This window comes from Equus asinus, chromosome 21 (genome assembly GCF_041296235.1).
Source record: "Equus asinus isolate D_3611 breed Donkey chromosome 21, EquAss-T2T_v2, whole genome shotgun sequence".
In the NCBI taxonomy this organism is placed as follows: Eukaryota; Metazoa; Chordata; class Mammalia; order Perissodactyla; family Equidae; genus Equus; species Equus asinus.
Window position 1 is genome coordinate 42,579,463 of NC_091810.1, and position 20,929 is coordinate 42,600,391.

Consider the following 20,929-nt stretch of genomic DNA (forward strand, 5'->3'; position numbering starts at 1 on the left):
TGTTTATGCATTTTCCTATTGATGGACATGTAGGCTTATTCTAGTTTTTGGCTATTCAATGTATTTATTTTAACTAGGTATTTCTTTTTTTATTTTTTATTGTTTTATTGGTTTATAAAGTTATATAAATTTCAGGGGCTGGCACTATGGCCAAATGGTTAAATTCACATTCTCCGCTTCCACGGCCCAGGGTTTCACTGGTTCAGATCCTGGGTGTGGATCCAACACTACTCATCAAGCCATGCTGAGGTGGTGTCCCACATAGCAGAACTAGAAGGACCTACAACTAGAATATAGAACTATGTACTGGGGGACTTTGGGGAGAAGAAGGAAAAAAAAAGACCAGCAACAGATGTTAGCTCAGGGCCAATCTTTGAAAAAAAATTCAGGTGTACATCATTATATTTTGATTTCTGTGTAGATTACATCAAGTTCACCACCCAAAGACTGATTGCAATTCATCACCATACACATATGCCTAATCACCCCTTTCACCCTCCTGCCTCCCCACATCCCCTCTGGGAACCACCAGTCTAATCTCAGTCTAATCTCTGTTTCTATGTGTATGTTTGTTGTTGTTTTTATCTTCTATTTATGAACAAGATCATAGGGTATTTGACTTTCTCCCTCTTAATTATTTCGCTTAGCATAATACCCTCAAGCTCCATCCATGTTGTCACAAATGGCCAGATTTCATCCTTTCTTATGGCTGAGTGGTATTCCATCGTTTATATATACTACATCTTCTTTATCCATTCATCCCTTGATGGGCACCTAGGTTGCTTCCAAGTCATGGCTATTGTGAATAATGCTGCAGTGAACATAGGGGTGCATATATCTTTATGCATTCGAGTTTTCATGTTCTGTGGATAAATACCCAGTGGTGGAATAGCTGGATCATTTGGTAGCTCTATTCTTAATTTTTTGAGGAATCTCCATACTGTTTTCCATAGCGGCTGCACCAGTTTGTACTCCCATTAGCAGTGTATGAGAGGTCGTTTTTCTCCACATCCTCTCCAACACTTATTATTTCCTGTCTTATTAATTATAGCCATTCTGAGGGGTGTTAGGTGATATCTCGTAGTTTTGATTTGCATTTCCCTGATAATTAGTGATGCTGAACATCTTTTCATGTGCCTGATGGTCATCTGTATATTTTCTTTGGAGAAATGTCTGTTCAGATCTTTTGCCAATTTTTTAATTGAGTTATTAGTTTTTTTGTTATTGAGATGTATGAGTTCTTTATATATTTTGGATCCATTAACCCCTTATTGGATATATCATTTGCAAATATCTTCCCCCAGTTGTTAGGTTGCCTTTTCATTTTGTTGATGGTTTCCTTTGCTGTGTAGAAGCTTTTTGGTTTGGTGTAGTCCCTTTTGTTTATTTTTTTCTATTGTTTCCCCTGCCAGGTCAGACATGGTACTTGAAAATATGCTGCTAAGACTGATGTCAAAGAGCATACCGCCTGGGTTTTCTTCTAGAAATTTCATGGTTTCAGGTCTTACGTTCAAGTCTTTAATCCATTTTGAGTTAATTTTTGTGTTGGTGAAAGACAGTGTTCTACTTTCATTCTTTTGCATGTAACTGTCCAGTTTTCCTCTCACTGTTTACTGAAGAGACTTTCCTTTCTCCATTGTATGTTCTTGGTTCCCTTGTCAAAAATTAGCTGTCCATAGATGTGTGGTCTTATTTCTGGGCTCTCAATTCTGTTGCATTGATCTGTGTGTCTGGTTTTGTGCCAGTACCATGTGTTTTGATTACTATAGCTTTGTAGTATATTTTGAAATCAGGGAGTGTGATACCTCCAGGTTTGTTCTTTTTTCTCAGGATTCCCTTGACTATTTGGGGTCTTTTTTTGTTTCATATAAATTTTAGGATTATTTGTTCTGTTTCTGTGAAAAATGTTTTTGGAACTTTCATAGAGATTGCATTGAATCTGTAGATTGCTTTAAGAAGTATGGACATTTTAACTACGTTAATTCTTCCAATCCAAGAGCACGGAATCTATTTCCATTTCTTTGTGTCTTCTTCTGTTTGTTTCAACAATGTTTTATAGTTTTCGGTGTAATTAAGTATTTAAACCCATTTCCAAGATACTACAACTTGATAATTTGTGCCATTTCACAGATATCTTTTCCAATTGCTATCACTGATAGTGTGATAACTATATGAACTTTCCAAGTGGTTTTAATTATTATCCTTTTATTTATATCACTTTGAAAAACTTCAGAAAGTACTCTCATCTGAGAAATAGTTTCCTATAAATGGCTGTTTAGCCATGTTGTCATCTAATTTTAAAAGTCTTTTCATGGGACTGAACTCCAACATACTATGACAGATACTATTGAGCTGTTACACTCAGGAGATACTGTTGTAAGTGCCCTATATCCTCACAAACGCCTATGAGTTAGATATTATTATTCCGTTTTACAGATGAGGAAATTGAGGCCCAGAGTGATTTAGTAATTTGAAATTTAGTAAGATAACTGAGCTAATAAGTAGTGGAGTCAGAATTTGAACCCAGGCAGTTTAACTCCCCAATCCTTTTTCTTATTTACTATGTTAAGTTAAATGTGGAATAGGATGTCACATTCACTGGCTTTAAAATTTTAATGGAAATATCAGTCTTCTTTTGGAATAAGAGATACATTAACTATATAAGGAAATCTTGCATTCTGAAAGTTTGAGTTATTGTTTGTTTATATTCTTTGAAAACCTTACTAGATACTTCAAGACATCTATATCTCCTTTATAGTGATAGTATTGTTTTAATAAAATAAGGATGTGTGTAATCATATTTTATCTACTCAAAATTTTACTTGAGAGTGAACATCCCTAGGTTGAAACTTCTAGGCAATTAGTAAAATTTTTAATAATCCAAGAAAGTATATTTAGCTATTGAAAAAATGTTCTCTGGTAGAGCAGGGAAAATTCTATTTAACAGAATATTAGACCCTGAGTCTTCTTTAACTCTGCTTTCGAATTCTTTTCCATGCATTTGGTGGCCATTCAGATTTTTCAAATTACTGTTCAGAAAATGCTGTTGGGATATCTATAAGTCTTACTTGAAATTCAAGGAAACTAGAGGTTTCAGAATTGTATGTGAATTGAGGAAAACAATCTGTCATTTTCTGGCAGAAATCTGACTCTTCTAATAAAGTAGTATTCCAATTGAGTTACCCTTTCTACCTGTTATTTTTGGACCAGCTGATCAATAGGCCATGGACTGGGTGAGTTTTGCAGGATGAGTCTCCATCCTTGTAGCCCAAACTTCACTTCTGGCCAGTTGGGCCCACTGTGGTCATGTATGGCTATCGTCCTTCTTGACACCAATGTAAGTGGCCACAGAGGCTTAGTCTCCTCTCTGTACCTCCTGACAGCAAAACCCAGTAATATAGCTAATGTTCACTCTTGGTTACTCACTTTGACTATCTTAAGTATACCTGAGAGAAAAACTGGGCCACTAGACCTCTGGAAGGTGAAAATTGGTGTCTCTCTCTCTCAGGCTGTAGGACCTATCTCCTGTGTTATTCTCTGCACAGCTGCTTCATTAGTTGTTGTGTGATTATTTCAAAGCCTTGTCAAATTTTATATTTTGTTATTATAAATTAAATAATTATATAATCCTTTAAAATAGCCGTTCTGTAACAAGTTATAAGCCAACCATGTTATCTTGGGTTCTTAGTGTGGGTAGTAGGATTCAGGCGAAATTCCATGACTTTTGACTTGTATCTGATTTTTAAGCCAAAAAATTTCACTCCTAGGAATGTATGCTATGGATAAAATAAAAAATGTGTTTCAAAAGTTATATTAGGGGCTGACCCAGTGGCGTAGTGGTTAGGTTTGCATGCTAATCATGAGTTGAACTGGGTTTGGGTTTTGTTGTTGTTATGGTAAAGATTAGGAGACCTTCAAAAAAAAGTTCAGGGGCTTCAAATTAATCTAGCTTTGGGTCTATACTTAGAATGAAGGCTAAGGTTCTGGAGTGTTTTTCTCAGTGTTAGAGTTTTACTTTCAGCTTTCAAGCATTCCTGAATGCCCATGACACAGAGGTGTTCTTTCTCTACATTTTTGCTCTTCCCCTGGAGGAAGGTTGCTGTTGCTCGGCACTCTGTGTTAGGTTGTTTTGGGGGCAGAGTGGGAATTCTGTTATTCTGATTCTTACTCTGTCTTAGGAAGGCCCTGTGCACGTGGGCCTTCAGGGTAGGACTTTATCATTCCTTCTGCCCCTCCTTCCTATGACAGCTAAATTCTGCCTTCTATCTGTGATTGGTCTTGAACAGAAGTTTCCCACCCCTTTCCTAGAGTAAAAGACCTCTGCTTGGTAAAGGTTGATAAAGGTATAATATTTTTAGCTCAAGACATTTTCCTGAGAAAGTGCCAATACATGATAAATACTCAATAAATGTTAGTTTTTTATAATTATCATCTTCAAATACGTCATTTTAGTGTCTAAATCTTAAATTCTGACTTTGCTTACCTTTTAACCATGATGAAAATACTTACTGTGCTGCTTTATTATTATTTATTAACATATCACTTTGGCTACTTAACAGCAGATCTTTGTTTTCCCCAAAATTACTACCTCTGTGAGAAGCATAGACGAGTAATGCTTTCTTGTTCAGACTGCCCAAGGATCTCAAATGTAGACTAGTGATCATTTCATACCAACAGTCAGGTAAACTTGGAATACAAATACTGTGGCATGGCCTTATCTCTCTGATGTACGACTCAGTTTTCCAATTGTATTTGTAATACTTTCATAAGGCTACATTAGGTAGGACTTGGATTTCTTTTGGAATAAGCAAAAATCTCTAATTATTGCATTACCAAGACCATTGATTTAGGTATTACCAAGAAGACTGATTAGCATTAAAATGTTAATTTATATAATTTGTTACTTTTTGCAAGAGAATGAACAAATATTGCATTTTTCCAATAATAAGGATATATAATGAAGAAAAAAAGTCCCTTAAGCAGTGCCTTGAAAGGTATTAAAAGCATCTAGTCTGATTACTAGGCAACTTTTAAGTAGTTGTATGCAAAATAACTTTCTCATTTTCAAAACACTTTTCTTCTGTTTGCTGTGATAGCACAAGTAAATTTTAACTAGTGTCTGGACATTTTTGTGCTTTCAGTAGGATTTCAGCACAATTTGAGTTGAGAAAGAAAACAACCAGTCAGCTAGTCTTGGATTGTTTCGTCTTTTGGAAAGGAAAGAAAATAAGAATAGAGTTGTCTGGGAGTAGTTGATTAAAGAGCTTCTCTGTAGGTAAGGGGAAAAGGGATTTTATCTTTAGAAGCTGATGAAACAGAAAGAGAATGTCTGAGAAAGCCAAAGTGACATGGGATGAAAACTCCCCTTTCTGTGCTAATATTTTTTAAAGGTAGTTTAATGCACTGTACTGAATACAAAAGGAACCTAGGACAGTCAGCATCATCACTGAGGAAGAGGAAGGGAAAGCACATAATATTTTGCATATCTTAAACCATGAGTCATAAGCTCTTGAACACAAAGTTTTTTACCATACTTACATAGAAAAAATTCCTAAATAGACCTCAAATATATACCACACTAAATTTGGAAACTTAGTTTATAGTTCCACTCATAATCTGAAGAAATCCATTATAGGCTAGTGGATCTCTTATTTTAAGTTTTTATCAAATAAATAGGAGTATTTTTCATATTATGTTAACAGATATCATGTATTAAAATTACCATGAAGACAATATGTTATATTGGAAAGAGCAGAGCGTACAGGATCACATGATCCTACTTATGTCATTGAACTAGTTTTGGAACCTTGGAACCTTGGGCAAAGTACTCTTCGGGACCAAATTTGTTCATTTCAAAAATAAATGAGAATAAAACTCCTTTTCACTTTTTTCTTATAGGACTTTTGTGAAGGTTAGTCCTGCTAGTGTATGTGAAACACTTTCTATCTGTACAGATTGATGGTGATGTTTATTATTTAAAGTACATAATTTTAAAGAAATTGCAAATCTGTTTATTCCCCTCCGATTTTTTCTTATTATATTCTAGGCCTTTAATGATTGACCCCCAGGGTCAAGCCAATAAGTGGATCAAAAACTCTGAGAAAGAAAATCAGCTTAGTGTTATTAAGCTATCTGATTCAGACTATATGAGAACACTGGAAAACTGTATTCAGTTTGGAACTCCACTTCTATTAGAAAATGTTGGTGAAGAACTGGATCCATCTTTGGAGCCTTTACTACTTAGACAAACTTTTAAACAAGGTAGAAGTCAAACACTATTAGTTGATAGAACTGAAAGATGATTGGATTGTCTTTGAGGCATATGTTTGAGGTATATCTTTGAGGCAAGAAAACCACAACATAAATTTAATAATAATGTTAATAACTCAGAACTTCTATGTTATTGTTACGCATGAAAGGAAGTTTGGAACAAGTATCAGGGTTGAACTTTGGTCAGATGTTCCAAAATAAATACCTTGCCCTCCCTTCAGTGCCTTAACCACTGTTATCTAGACTGTTGTTCGCTAGGGAACATGAAGTTGAAGCCAGCCTTAAGTTCCTTTACCTTGTGACTATGGATCACACAAAGTCCATTTTTATGAATAGTAACGGGTAACGTGGACCAGAGTTGACTTCAGGCAAACATTGCCCACCTTATATCTTTCTGCTTATAAAAATTTTATCTCTGCCAAACTCAAATACTTTTAAGAGCTTTAGTCATATACAAATAATTTTGGAATCATGATTGACAATTGATAGAGGAAGTAAGATCAAAAGAAATCTTGATTTAGAAGTTTCTGTGGTAACCAGAGAAAATGTTGTATAGCACTTCAGAATAAATGAGTCCCACTGTATAATTGCTTACTTGCCTCTGTGTCTGTGACTTTTGTCACACTTGTATTCTATTTTAAATTACTTTAGGACCCTTTGCTTGTAACCTAAGAAATGCCTTAACATTGGGGGAGGGGCTATGTATCCTTGGTTTACTTCTCATGCATTTGTTTTCTAAAATATAGGTGGCATTGATTGCATCAGACTTGGTGAGGTCATTATTGAGTATTCCTTTGATTTCAAGTTTTATATCACCACAAAACTGAGAAATCCACATTATATGCCAGAGCTGGCTACAAAGCTGTCTTTGCTCAATTTCATGATAACTCCAGAAGGACTTGAAGATCAGTTACTAGGTATTGTTGTGGCAAAGGAGAGGTATGTATTTTCTTAGATGCTTCCAGATGCTCTCAAGAGGAATATTTGTAAGCCATTAATACTTTTGTTGTGTGATTATTTCAAAGCCTTGTCAAATTTTATATTTTGTTATTATAAATTAAATAATTATATAATCCTTTAAAATAGGCATTCTGTAACAAGTTATAAGCCAACCATGTTATCTTGGGTTCTTAGTGTGGGTAGTAGGATTCAGGCGAAATTCCATGACTTTTGACTTGTATCTGATTTTTAAGCCAAAAAATTTCACTACTAGGAATGTGTGCTATGGATAAAATTAAAAATGTGTTTAAAAAGTTATATACAGGGGCTGACGTGGTGGCGTAGTGGTTAGGTTTGCATGTTCCACTTCAGTGGTCTGGGGTTCACTGGTTTGGATCCTGGGAGTGGACCTACAAACTGCTCATCAAGCCATGCTGTGGTGGCATCCCACATAAAAGAACTAGAATAACTTACAAATAGGATATACAACTATGAACTTGGGCTTTGGGGAGAAAAAAAAGAGGAAGACTGGCAACAGATGTTAGCTCAGGGCCAATCTTCCTCTCCCCCTCCCCCCCAAAAACCCCTATATCTTCTAAAAAAATTCACTGTTTAAAAAAACACTTATAAATAGGATGTTAATGAAATAACGAAACACTTAGGATAATATTGCCACATTTTACATATATACAATGAATACTTTTTTTTGGCTTGAATTTCTTGAATTATTATTTGTATGGAAGTAATTTTTTTCCTCAGGTTAAGGATAAAGAGATTAATCATCTTGGTTTGTGTTACATGTCTACAACATTATTTAAATGTCTACAAAATTTTGGTATCTAATATTTAGATATGAATTTAGATAAAATATTACAAATTTAGACTAAATGTTTCTATCTTTTTTAGACCAGAATTAGAAGAGGAACGAAATGCTCTTATTCTTCAGTCTGCAGCTAATAAGAAACAACTGAAAGATATAGAGAAAAAAATTTTGGAAACGTTATCATCTTCAGAAGGGAACATTTTAGAAGATGAAAGTGCAATTAAAGTCTTAGACTCTGCTAAAATCATGTCCAATGAGATAACAAAGAAACAGCAGGTGAAAAAAGAATCCTAGAAATATTTCGATTCTTAAGATTCCAATTTGCTCCCAGTCCCTGAGGGAAGTGATGTGCTAGGCTTACTGGAAAAGAAAAAGAATTCATAAAATACCAAAACATAGAAACTAATTTTAAACTCACGAGAGAATCTCACTTACTATTGAATTATTCAAAGTCTAATCTATATGATATCTACACAAAAGAAATAGATTTAGAATGAGTTTTAAACATATATTTTTTATTATTGCATAGGTAAGGCAAGTTAGTCAGGTTCATTCAAATTTTAGTTGATTCTTTACCTAAAAATTGAGTTCAAGAATTTGGCTCACCTCTATTCCTGGTTGGAGCTTAAGGTGTGTGGAGATAATTGCTGGTTAATTGGATGGTAAGTGATTCTAGGAAGGAATAAGGATGTTCTTCTCACATACGTTGTCCGTTGTCAGGGAGAGAGGTATAATTGTTGGGAGTGCCAAGTGGAGGAAGCAAGACAAGTGCTCCACAGCCAATAATGTATTTATTCATCTAATACAGCCAAATGGTATTTTTATATTACATCTTTTTTTTAATAGCATCCTACAATGTTATAGGTGGCAGAGGCCTTAGCTATCAGTCATCTTTTACATTTCATAGTTAAGAAAACTAGGGCCCAAAAAGAGTAGTTGAGGCCCAAGATCACACAATTAAATGATACTACAGAATGATTTCTGTAGGCTAGCTGTATTGATTTTCAGATCTTTCAATTCTCCTTGGCCCACTCAATGAATTAACCACATCTTAATACTGGGGTAATTAAAAAATGAAGAGAAACCAAAATAGAAATTGCACTAATTGCTCAGCAACCTTCCACTGCTCCCCACCCCATGTACTCAAGCTCTGAGCTAGAACTTTCAAAAGGTCTAGGCACCCTTCCCCTAGGGATGACTTTAGGTTTTCATGACTGTGATGGTAATGACTCTTACTGGTCAAGCGTACTTTTGTTTGTTTGTTTGTTTGCATTTCGAGGGAGCCAAAGGAGTAGTGTCTTAGAGTAATATCCTACGGTAGCCCCTATCTGGGGACCGTGGCTGAGGTATTCCATGTCTCGCTTCACAACTGCTGTCAATCAGAGCAGAACCAGCTTCTATTGTCCTCTTACCACAATGTTTTTTCAAAAGGGGGAAAGGATAGGAAGCATTTCTCAGCTTATTTCCTATTAAGACTCAAGGAAGAAAGGAGATATAAATATTTATTGGTTCAAGTACTTTTTCTTACAGTTACAAATTTAATGAAATTTAATTTAATCATAATGTCTATCTGACTGGGTCCCATTGATCATTATGAACATAATTTAAATTCATTATACATTTTGATCCAAAACATGCTCTGTATCTGGCCCTGATTCTATTCCACCTACCCAATGTGAAAAAAGCCATCTTCAGAGGCAAGTTCCCCCAAATAGTCTAAAACCTGCTTTTTACTTTTATGCTATCCCATAAGATTAAACAAACACAAACAAAATTTTAGGAATTTATTCTATAGGTTTCAAAGCCTTCCCTCCCCCCAAAGTTTTCTTAAGATTCTTGAAAAGTATAAAATATATAATATCACAGCCGAGGAAATTCTTAAACATAACGAATTCTCCTCTTTTAACATCATATGATCACAATGTTTATTTCTTAGAAAATATCTTGTACTTTGATTTTAGGCTATTGATGGTAATTAATCAAAAAATGTACTTATATTTCTTGAGTTTAGCATTTCATACTAAGGAGCCAAGTTTAGCAAACACTATTTATAAATATACTGCAGATCAAGCCATCGAACCTGAGTTAAATTATTATTTACTGTTTAAAATTAATAGCAATATTTGCTGATTATTTTTGCTTGCTATTGCCATTAATAGTAAAAGGCATTTGAACTAAAAAAAAAAAACAAACTTGACTTAACATAAGGTTTAAATGGGAATGTTAAGATTATGCTTTCTTATGTAAAATGTCATTAATTTCCACTGTTGATAACTTTGTTTTATTTACTTATAGTCACAAGTGAAGGGGCTGGCCCTGTGGCTAAGTGGTTAAAGTCTGCACGCTCCACTTTAGCGGTCCGGGTTTGTGGGTTCAGATCCTGGGAGTGAACCTACTCCACTTGTCAGCCATGATGTGGAGGCATACCACATACAAAATAGAGGAAGATTGGCACAGATGTTAGCTCAGGGCTAATCTTCCTCAAGCCAAAAAAAAAAGAAAATGAGGAAAATTGCCAACAGATGTTACCTCAGGGTGAATCTTCCTCACCAAAAAAAAAAAAAAAAAAAGATTAAAGTTCAAAACTTAGTTATAGTTATACTGTATAATTTTGGAGAAAGTTTGCAAGGAACAGAAACCCACTCAAATTGGCTCAAACTTGAAAGCTACAAGGTGATATTTTATTTTCCCAATTATAGGATATACATACAGGCCTCAGGAATGAATGGAAAGTATTAAGTTTCTATGCTCTTTGTCTATCCCCCTCTCTCTAAGGTTGTATGGTCCTCATTTGTGCTTCTCTCTGCTCCATCTGAAGACAATTTCTTCTGTAAAACTTTTGTATCTTCCTTTGTACATTTATCTTTTCTGTAGAAACCAACTCTGGTCCCATCACCTTTTAGCACTAATACCCAGTACTACCTGACTTCTGTTTCTGAGGTTCTTAAAGTTCTAATTCTCAGGGGCGGGGGGGGGGGGGGTGTGGGAATTGATTAGTTTGTCTTGGTTCTAACTATCCCTACCACCTGAGTGAGTCAGCTACAAACAGGATCATTCAATACAAACATGACTGCATAGGCACACTCATGCAGCAGAGTCTGTGGACAGCATTTCCAAAGAAGGAAGAGTAGGCTGGAAAAGTGCTGTACTCATTTTTCCTATAGAGCATCAACCTGTCCAGATTGAGTTGTCAGCTGAAGAGTGGTTATCTTGGAGAAATTTTTTCTTTGGGAGTTGAATATCTACACCAAGTTACACATATGAGAAGTAGTTGAAAAAGGTATTCTTAATGTATGAAACCATCAGCCAACAAATATTTCTGAATACCTACTTTGCCAGATTTTGTGCTGGGTTCTGGTGCACATGTTGACACCTTAAACATAAACACGTGCACACTTGCTCTCTCTCCTTCTCCCTCTCCCTCTCTATCTCTGAGCTATTAAGATAAAAGAGAGTGAGTGACTATAGTAGACACATGTCAGATTCAGGCAAAGAATAGAAAAATTGACAGCTCTGGTATTCCTCAAATAAGAAAGAGATGGTTGGTGGATAATCACACCTTTAATCTACAAAGCTATTTTTCTTTCTTTTTTCATTCCTCCTTTCCACCCTCTCTTCTTCCTCTTCCCTCATTCCCTAGTTCTTTCCTTCCTTCATTTCCCTTTCTTTCTTTCTAGCTTTTAGCATAATAAAGCACCTTCTTGTAAACTATGCTTCTCTAATTTTGTCATTGAGTTGGGGGGGGGTGTTTTTTAAAATCTAAACTTCATTATATGAAAAATACATAGTTAAAACACATTTCCTATTTCTTAATCTTAATTTTTCTCTTCTTCTAGATTGCAGAAAAGACAGAACTCAAAATAGCAGAATCTCGAGAAGGCTATAGACCCATTGCTAAACATTCATCAGTATTATTCTTTAGCATTGCAGACCTGGCTAACATCGATCCCATGTACCAGTACTCTCTCACCTGGTTCGTGAACCTTTATATCAACTCTATTCATGACAGGTAAACGTTCTCTAGCTTCACTCATCCTTCTTATATTGGATTTTCACCATCCTTTCCATTAAAAAATAACTTTTTTCTTAATATTTATGTAATACATATTATTATAGAACATTTAAAACTATGGAAAAGTAAAAGAAAGAAAGAGGGACGGAGAAAGCAAGCCTCCATCCTATTTTAAATCCTACTTAAGATTTAGGCATACAGGGGCCAGCCCAGTAGCACAGCAGTTAAGTGCGCAAGTTCCGCTTCGCCGGCCCGGGGTTCACCAGTTTGGAACCCTGTGCGGACATGGCATCGCTCAGAAGGCCATGCTGTGTTAGGCATCCCACATATAAAGTGGAATAAGATGGGCTCAGGGCCAGTCTTCCTCAGCAAAAGAGAGGAGGATTGGCAGCAGTTAGCTCAGGGCTAATCTTCCTCAAAACAAAACAAAACAAAAACAAAAGATTTAGGTATACAGGGATTAGCTTTAGTCCTTTTCCCCTGTCTCTTTTAAATATTTCAATAAGGCACATGACTTATCTTTGCTGACAACTCCAATATATCTTTCTCCAGCCTTGAGGGCTCTAAAAAGCTTCAGTCCCACTGAGGCTAATAATTTGCCAGATATTTTCACTTTAATCAATTAATGAATGTACACAGATTTTGGAGTCCTTAAATCTCAGTTGTGCCACTTACTAGCTGCATGAATAAAGGCAATTAACCTTTCTGTAATTGCCTCAATTTTTCTTATCTGTAAAATAGGGATAATACTACTACCTACCTTTTAGAGTCGTCCTGAGAACTTAAGATATTTGTAAAGTGTTCATAACAATGTCCGGTATTTAGTAACTGCTGTACTTTTTTTTTTTCTTCTCCCCAAAGCCCCCCATTACATAGTTGTAAGTCCTTCTAGTTCTGCTATGTGGGATGCTGCCTCAACACAGCTTAATGAGCAGTGCTAGGTCCGTGCCCAGGATCCAAACCAGTGAAACCCTGGGCCACCAAAGCAGAGTGCAAGAACTTAACCTCTCGGCCACGGGGCAGACCCCATAACTATTGTACTTACTAAGTAGAATAAAAATATGATTTGAGACTACTATGTATTTTCTACATGGGCTCTTGGTAGAGCAATCTTTCTTGAGTGACTCAAATCCCTGAGCTTTTCCAGTTGGGATTTGGAATTTGAATTTACGCAATCCATACAATGGAGGAAATTCAAGTTGAGGAATTGACATAAATGTCAGTAATAAGTGTCAGCAAGGATGTAGAGTCACCAAAACCCTCATACACTGCTGGTGGGATTGTAAGATAGTGCAGCCACTTTGGAAACATTTTGGAAGTTCCTCAAAAGATTAAATATAGATTTGCCATATGATCCAGCAATTCCAGCAAATCCAGCAATTCTTGGGCAGATACTGAAGAGAATTGATTGCATATGTCCACACAGAAACTTACAGTCATTTTGTTTTTAGACACAAAAAACCATATTCAAAAGTTACTTGGGTTAGTTTTTTACCCCCTTCAGTGTCGTGATGTTAACATGTGAAGTACAGTTAGGTTCATTTGTTTATTTTTGTATTTCATTTTAGGGTTGTCCCCTCATCCTTGTTGATTTTGATTTTATTATGTTTTTGAGCACATAAACCCTTAATATGACTCCAAAAGTAAATCCTGTACAAAGAGGTCCGCTTAGAGAAGTATCACTACTCCCTACCCTTCCATCCCACTCCCAGGGACCCAAGTGTTACTTTTCCAAAGTAAACTTTTAATTTTGAGATAAATGTAGATTTACATGCAATTATAAGAAATAATAACAGCAATCTTGTGTACTCTTTACCCAGTTTCCCTAATGATGACATTTTGAAAATCTATAGTACAATATCACAGCCAGGATATTGATGTTGGTACAGTCAAGATCCAGAACACTTCCATCACCACAAGGATCCCCTTGTTGCCGTTCATAGCCACATCCACTTCCCTCCCATCCCCACCCTCTTCTGAACCCTTGGCAATCACTAATCTATTCTCTATGTTTGTAATTTTGTCATTTCAAGAATATTATACAAATGGAATCATACAGTATGTAACTTTTGCGGATTGGCTTTTTTCATGCAGCATAATTCTCTGGGGATTCCTTCAGGTTGTTGGGTATATCAATAGTTTGCCCCTTTTTATTGCTGAGAAGTATTTCATGATGTTGAGGTACTATGGTTTGTTTAATCATTCACCTGCTGAAGGACATCTGGGTTATTTCTAATTCTTTGGCTGTTAGGAATAAAACTGCTATACACATGGATGTACAGGTTTTTGTGTGAACATGTTTTCATTTCACCGAGATAAATGCCCAGGGGTGCAATTGCTGAGTCATGTGGTAGTTGCTTGTTTATTTTTTTTAGAGTAACTGCTAAACTTTTCCAAAATGGGTGTATCATCTTACATTCCCATAGGGACTACTGAAAAAAAAACTGAACTAAAAAAATGAAAGCAATATATGCTTATTGCAAAATTTTTAAACATATAAGAGTATAAAGAAGAAAATAAATATGGGTTATAAACTCCACCAGAAGTAATCATTTTTGTCCATATGTTTTCTGACTTTTCATATATTTTTGAAATATATAGATCTTGACCTAGATTTTATGCTTCTTTGGGGCAGAAAAATGTTTCATAACTCTTTGTCTCTGACAGTTCCCTTCTCAGCATAGATCCTCACACTAATAGAGATTCAATAGGTGTTTTTATTTTTTTTTATTTTTTTATTTTTTTATTTATTTTTTTTAAAGATTTTATTTTTTCCTTTTTCTCCCCAAAGCCCCCTGATACATAGTTGTATATTCTTCGTTGTGGGTCCTTCTAGTTGTGGCATGTGGGACACTGCCTCAGCGTGGTTTGATGAGCAGTGCCATGTCCGCGCCCAGGATTCGAACCAACGAAACACTGGGCCGCCTGCTGCGGAGCGCGCGAACTCAACCACTCGGCCACGGGGCCAGCCCCTCAATAGGTGTTTTTAAATTAACTGACTGTTTTCAGTCATTTTGGAGTATAATAAGAAATTTAGAATTTTAAAAATAGAGAGATGGCCCACTAATTGGGAAAAAATATTTACAAGTTATTTATCCAACAAAGGGTTAATCTCCATAATATACAAAGAACTCACACAACTCAACAATAAAAAATCAAACAACCCAATTACAAAATGGGCAGGGGACATGAACAGACATTTCTCCAAAGAAGATATACAGATGGCCAATAGACACATGAAAAGATGCTCATCGTCACTAATCATCAGGGAAATGCAAATCAAAACTACACTAAGATATCACCTTACACCTGTTGGAATGGCAAAAATATCCAAAACCAAGAGTGACAAATGTTGGAGAGGCTGTGGAGAAAAGGGAATCCTCATACACTGTTGGTGGGAATGCAAACTGGTGCAGCCACTATGGAAAACAGTGTGGAGATTCCTCAAAAAGTTAAGAATAGAAATACCTTATGACCCAGCCATCCCACCACTGGGTGTCTATCCCAAGAACCTGAAATCAGCAATTCCAAAAGTCCCATGCACCCCTATGTTCATCGCAGCATTGTTCACAATAGCCAAGTCACGGAACCAACCTAAGTGCCCAGCAACTGATGATTGGATAAAGAAGATATGGTGTATATATATACACAATGGAATACTACTCAGCCATAAAAAAGGACAAAGTCGTCCCATTCAAAACAACATGGATAGACCTTGAGGGTATTATGTTGAGTGAAATAAGCCAGACAGAGAAAGACGAACTCTGTATGACTCCACTCATAGGTGGTAGTTAACATATGGACCAAAAGAACTGATCGGTGGTTACCAGGGGAAAGGGGGGTGGGGGGAGGGCACTAGGGGTGAAGTGGTGTACCTACAACATGACTAATAATGATGTACAACTGTAATTTCACAAGGTTGTTAACTATCATAACTTTAATTAAAAAAAATAGAGATGGTGTAAACCATATTTCATTTTCTCATAGAATTATACCCTGGTTGTTAACATATAGATTCACAAGAAATCGCACACACAGAAAACTAACTGTACAGGGAGGTCCCATGCACCCTTCACCCAGTTTGTCCAGGGGTAATGTCTTGCATAACTATAGTACAATATCACAACCAGGAAATTCACATTGGTACAATCCAGAGAGCTTATTCAGATTTCACCAGTCTTACCTGCACCCATTTGTGTGTGAGTGTGTGTGTATGTGTGTGTGTGTAGTTTCATATGTCTAACAGTGGCTACTTTGATGAAATAAAAAGAACTTATATGTTGACTCAAATGTTAGTTATTTTTTCTTAGTTTTGTTTGACTCAATATATTTTCCTTTTTTTAAACCTTTCAGTAACAAATCCAAAATTTTGGAAAAGCGCCTACGATATTTAAATGATCACTTCACATACAACTTATATTGTAATATATGCCGATCACTATTTGAGAAGGACAAGCTTTTGTTTTCCTTTTTATTATGTGCCAATCTTCTTCTGTAAGTTACTTCCTTTTTAAAAATTTATTTCTCTTAAAAACCTACCTGGAAAATCTAATCTATAAGGATGACTTTTCACATAAGAATATCATGCTTTTGTTCTGCTTAATTCATGATTTTACTTGCATGTTTCTCTACAATAGTATTGGTGTTTTGATGTTTATTTGATTTTTAAAATTTAGATCATACAGAAGAATTCACAAAATATTCATGTACAGTTCAAGAAATTCTTACAAAGCAAATTCCTGTGTAACTGCCACCCAGGTCAAGAAATAGGGCCTTTTCATATTGGCTTCTTTCATTTAATAATATGCATTTAAGGTCCTTCCTGTCTTTTCATGGCTTAGTAGTTCATTTCTGTTTAGCACTGAAGAATATTCCATTGTCTGGATGTATCACAGTTTATTTATCTATTCAGCTACTGAAAGACATCTTGGTTGCTTCCAAGTTTTGAAAATTGTGAATAAAACTCATAAATATTTGTGTGCAAGTTTTGTGTACAGATAAGTTTTAAAGGCATTTGGTTAAATACCAAGGAGTGTGATGGCTGAATCCTGTGTTAAGATCAGGTTTGGTTTTGTAAGAAACTGTCTTCCAAAGTAGCTGTACCATTTTTCATTTTACCAACAATGAATGGAAGTTCCTCTTGCTCCACATCCTTGCCAGCATTTGGTCTTAAAGTGTTCCGGATTTTGACCATTCTAATAGATGCAGTGTTATCTCATTTTAATTTGCAATTTGCTAATGACGTATGATGTTGGGAATCTTTTCATATGCTTATTTGCCATCCTTATGTCTTCTTTGGTGAGGTGTCTGTTAGGTCTTTTTTCCATTTTTTAATTGGTTTGGTTGTTCATTTTTTATTGTTGAGTTGTATGACAGTGCTTTATCAGATATGTCTTTTGCAAATATTTTCTCCCAGTCTGTGGCTTGACTTCCCTCTTGACAGTGTCTTTTGCAGGGCAGAAGTTTTAAATTTTAATGAAGTCCTCTATATCAATTCTTTCTTTCATGGATCATGCCTTAGTGTTGTATGTAAAAAATTGTCACCATACATAAGGCCACCTAGATTTTCTCCTGTTATCTTCTGGGAATTTTATGGATTTGCTTTTTTTTTTTCTGGTAAGGAAGATTCACCCTGAGCTAACATACATTACCAATCTTCCTCTTTTTACTTTTGCTTGAGGAAGATTAGCCCTGAGCTACCATCTGTGTCAGTCTTCCTCTACTTTGTATGTGAGATGCCTCCACAGCATGGCTGGTGAGTGGAGTAGGTCTGTGCCTGGAATCAGAACAAACAAACCTGGGCCACTGAAGCAAGCACTTGGAACTTTAACCACTAGGCCATGGGGCTGGCCCCCTATAGTTTTGCATTTTAAATTTAGGTCTGTGATCCATTTTGAGTTAATTTTTGTGAAGGATGTAAGGTCTCTGTCTCAGTTCATTTTTTTGCACGTGGATGTCCAGTTGTTCCAGCACCATTTGTTGAAAAGACCGTCTGTGTTCCATTGTACTGCCTTTACTCCTTTGTCAAAGATCAGTTCACTGTATTTATATTAACTGTATTTATATGGGTGTATTTACAGGTTCTTTATTCTGTATCATTGATCTATTTGTCTATTCTTTTCTCAGTACTACACTGTCTTGATTACTTGATATAGAAGTATATTTTATTAGCCTTATAGTAAGTCTTGAAGTCAAGTAGTGTCAGTCTTCCAACTTTGCTCTTCTCCTTCAATATTGTGTTGGCTTTTCTGGATCTTTTGCCTCTTTGTATGAAGTAAACTTTAAAATTAGTTTGTCAGTATCCACAAAATAATTTGCTAAGATGTTGATTGGGATTGTGTTGAATCCATAGATCAATTGACTGTATTTATGTGGGTCTATTTCTGGGCTCTGTGTTTTGTTCCACTGATCTATTCGTCTCTTCTTTTACCAATACCACACTGTCTTGATTACTGTAGCTTAGTAAGTCTTGAAGTCTAGTAATGTCACTTTTCCAGCTGTGTTCTTCTCCTTCAATATTGTGTTGACTGTTCTTGGTCTTTTGCCCCTCCCTATAAACTTTAGAATCAGTTTCTCAATTATACACAAAATAACTTGCTGAGATTTTGATCAGGATTGCATTGAATCTACAGATCAAATTGGGAAGAACTGAGACCTTGACAGTATTGAGTCTCCTTATCTATGAACATGGAATATCTCTCCATTCATTTAATTCTTCTCTGATTTCTTTCATCACAGTTTTGTAGTTTTCCTTATATAGATCTTGTATACAATTTGTTACACCTAGGTATTTCTTAGTATTCTTTTTGGTGGCAATGCAAATGGTATTGTGTTTTTAATTTCAAATTCCACTTGTTTGTTACTGCTATATAGGAAAGTGACTGACTTTTTGTTTTTGAGGAAGATTAGCCCTGAGCTAACTACTGCCATTCTTCCTCTTTTTGCTGAGGAAGACTGGCCCTGAGCTAACATCTGTGCCCATCTTCCTCTACTTTATATGTGGGATGCCTACTACAGCATGGCTTTTGCCAAGCAGTGCCACGTCCACACCCAGGATCCGAACTGGTGAACCCCGGGCTGCCGAGAAGCGGAATGTGCGAACTTAACCTCTGTGCCACTGGGCCGGCCCCGTGAATAACTTTTGAGTATTAACATTGTATCTTACAATCTTGCTATAATCACTTATTAGTTCCAGGAGTTTTTTGGTCAATTCTTTTGGGTTTTTCTACATAAACAATCATGTCATTTGCAAACAAAGTTTTATCTCCTTCTTTCTAAACTCTACATCTTTTATTTCTTTTTCTTATCTGATTGTACTAGTTAGGACTTATAGTATGATATCGAAAAGAAGTTGAGAGGGGACATCCTTGTCTTGTTTCCAATCTTAGTGGGAAAGTTTCTAGTTTCTCACCTTTGAGTATGATGTTAGCGATAGGTTTTTTGTAGATGTTCTTTATCAGGTTGAGGAAGTTCCTCTCTGTTCCTAGTTTGCCGAGAATTTTTATCATGAAAGGGTATTGGATTTTGTCAAGTGCTTTTTCTGCATCTACTGATATGATCATGTGATTTTCCTTCTTTAGCTTGTTGATGTGATAGACTACATTAACTGATTCGTGAATGTTGAACCAAGCTTGCATACCTGAGTAAATCCCACTTGGTTGTGGTGTATAATTCTATTTATACATTGTTGGATTCAATTTGCTAATATTTTGTTGAGGATTTTTGCATACATGTTCATAACACATATTAGTCTGTGGTTTCTTTTCTTGTAATGTCTTTGTCTAATTTTGTATTAGGGTAATATTGGCCTTATAAAATGATTTAGAAAGTATTCCTTCCGCTATTTTCTGGAAGAGATTGCAAGGAATTTGTATAACTTCTTCCTAACTGTTCAGTAGAATTCTCCAGATCCCATCTTAGCATGGTGCTTACTGTTTTGGAAAGTTATTAATTATTGATCCAATTTCTTTAATAGATATAGGTCTGCTATGGACTGAATATTTGTGTCTCCTCCAAATTCATATATCGAAGCCCTGACTCCCAGTGTGCTTGTATTTAGAGATGGGGCCCCTAAAGAAGTAATTCAGGTTAAATGAGGTCATTGCTGCCCTGATCTGAGGGGATTAATGTCCTTAAAAAAGAAAAGAGGGAGAGACACCAGAGCTCTCTCTCTCTCCGTGCATAAACAGAGAAAGGCCATGTGAGGACACAGTGAGAAGGTGGCTGTCTACTAGCCAAGAAAAGAGGCCTCACCAAAAACCAAATGAGCCAGAACCTTGATCTTGGACTTCTAGTCTCCAGAACTTTGAGAAAATAAACTTTCATTATTTATTCAACCCAGCCTCTGGAATTTTGTTAAGGCAGCACAAGCAGACTAACACAAGTTCTATTCAGATTGTCTATTTCTTTTTGTGTGAATTTTAGCAGGTTGTGTCTTCCAGTGAATTGCTCCGTTTCTGCTAGGTTATCAAATTTGTGGGCATTGAGTTGTTTATAATATTCCTTTATTATCTTTTTAATGTCAATGCAATCAGTAGTGAAGCTTCCCTTTCATTTCTGATATTTGTAATTTGTGTCTTCCCTCTTTTTTTCTTAGTTAACCTAGCTACAGGTTTAACAATTTTATTGATCTTTTCAAAGAACAAGCCTTTGGTTTCATTGATTTTCTGTATTGATTTGCTTTTAATTTCATTGATTTCTGCTCTGATTTTTATTATTTCTTCACTTTTTCTTACTTTGGATTTAATTTGCTCTTCTTTTCTAGTGTCCTAAGGTGGAAGCCTAGATGATTGATTTTAGATCTTCTTTTCTAGTACATGCATTCAATGCTATAAATTTCCCTCTGAGTGTTGCTTTTGCTGCATCCCACAAATTTGGATAAGTTG

General features: G+C 35.9%; 1 protein-coding gene across 5 annotated transcripts in view; it reads left to right on the forward strand.

Moving 5' to 3' along the window:
• The window catches only part of DNAH12 (dynein axonemal heavy chain 12), a 213,963-nt gene that overhangs the window by 156,619 nt on the left and 36,415 nt on the right, over positions 1–20,929 (forward strand). For all 5 annotated transcript variants that reach the window (XM_070492412.1, XM_070492414.1, XM_070492413.1 and 2 more), the window contains 5 exons: positions 6,047–6,261; positions 7,017–7,209; positions 8,116–8,308; positions 11,869–12,041; positions 16,398–16,538. In XM_070492412.1, coding sequence (XP_070348513.1) covers positions 6,047–6,261; positions 7,017–7,209; positions 8,116–8,308; positions 11,869–12,041; positions 16,398–16,538 — 915 coding nt within the window. The remainder of the gene's footprint in view (positions 1–6,046; positions 6,262–7,016; positions 7,210–8,115; positions 8,309–11,868; positions 12,042–16,397; positions 16,539–20,929) is intronic.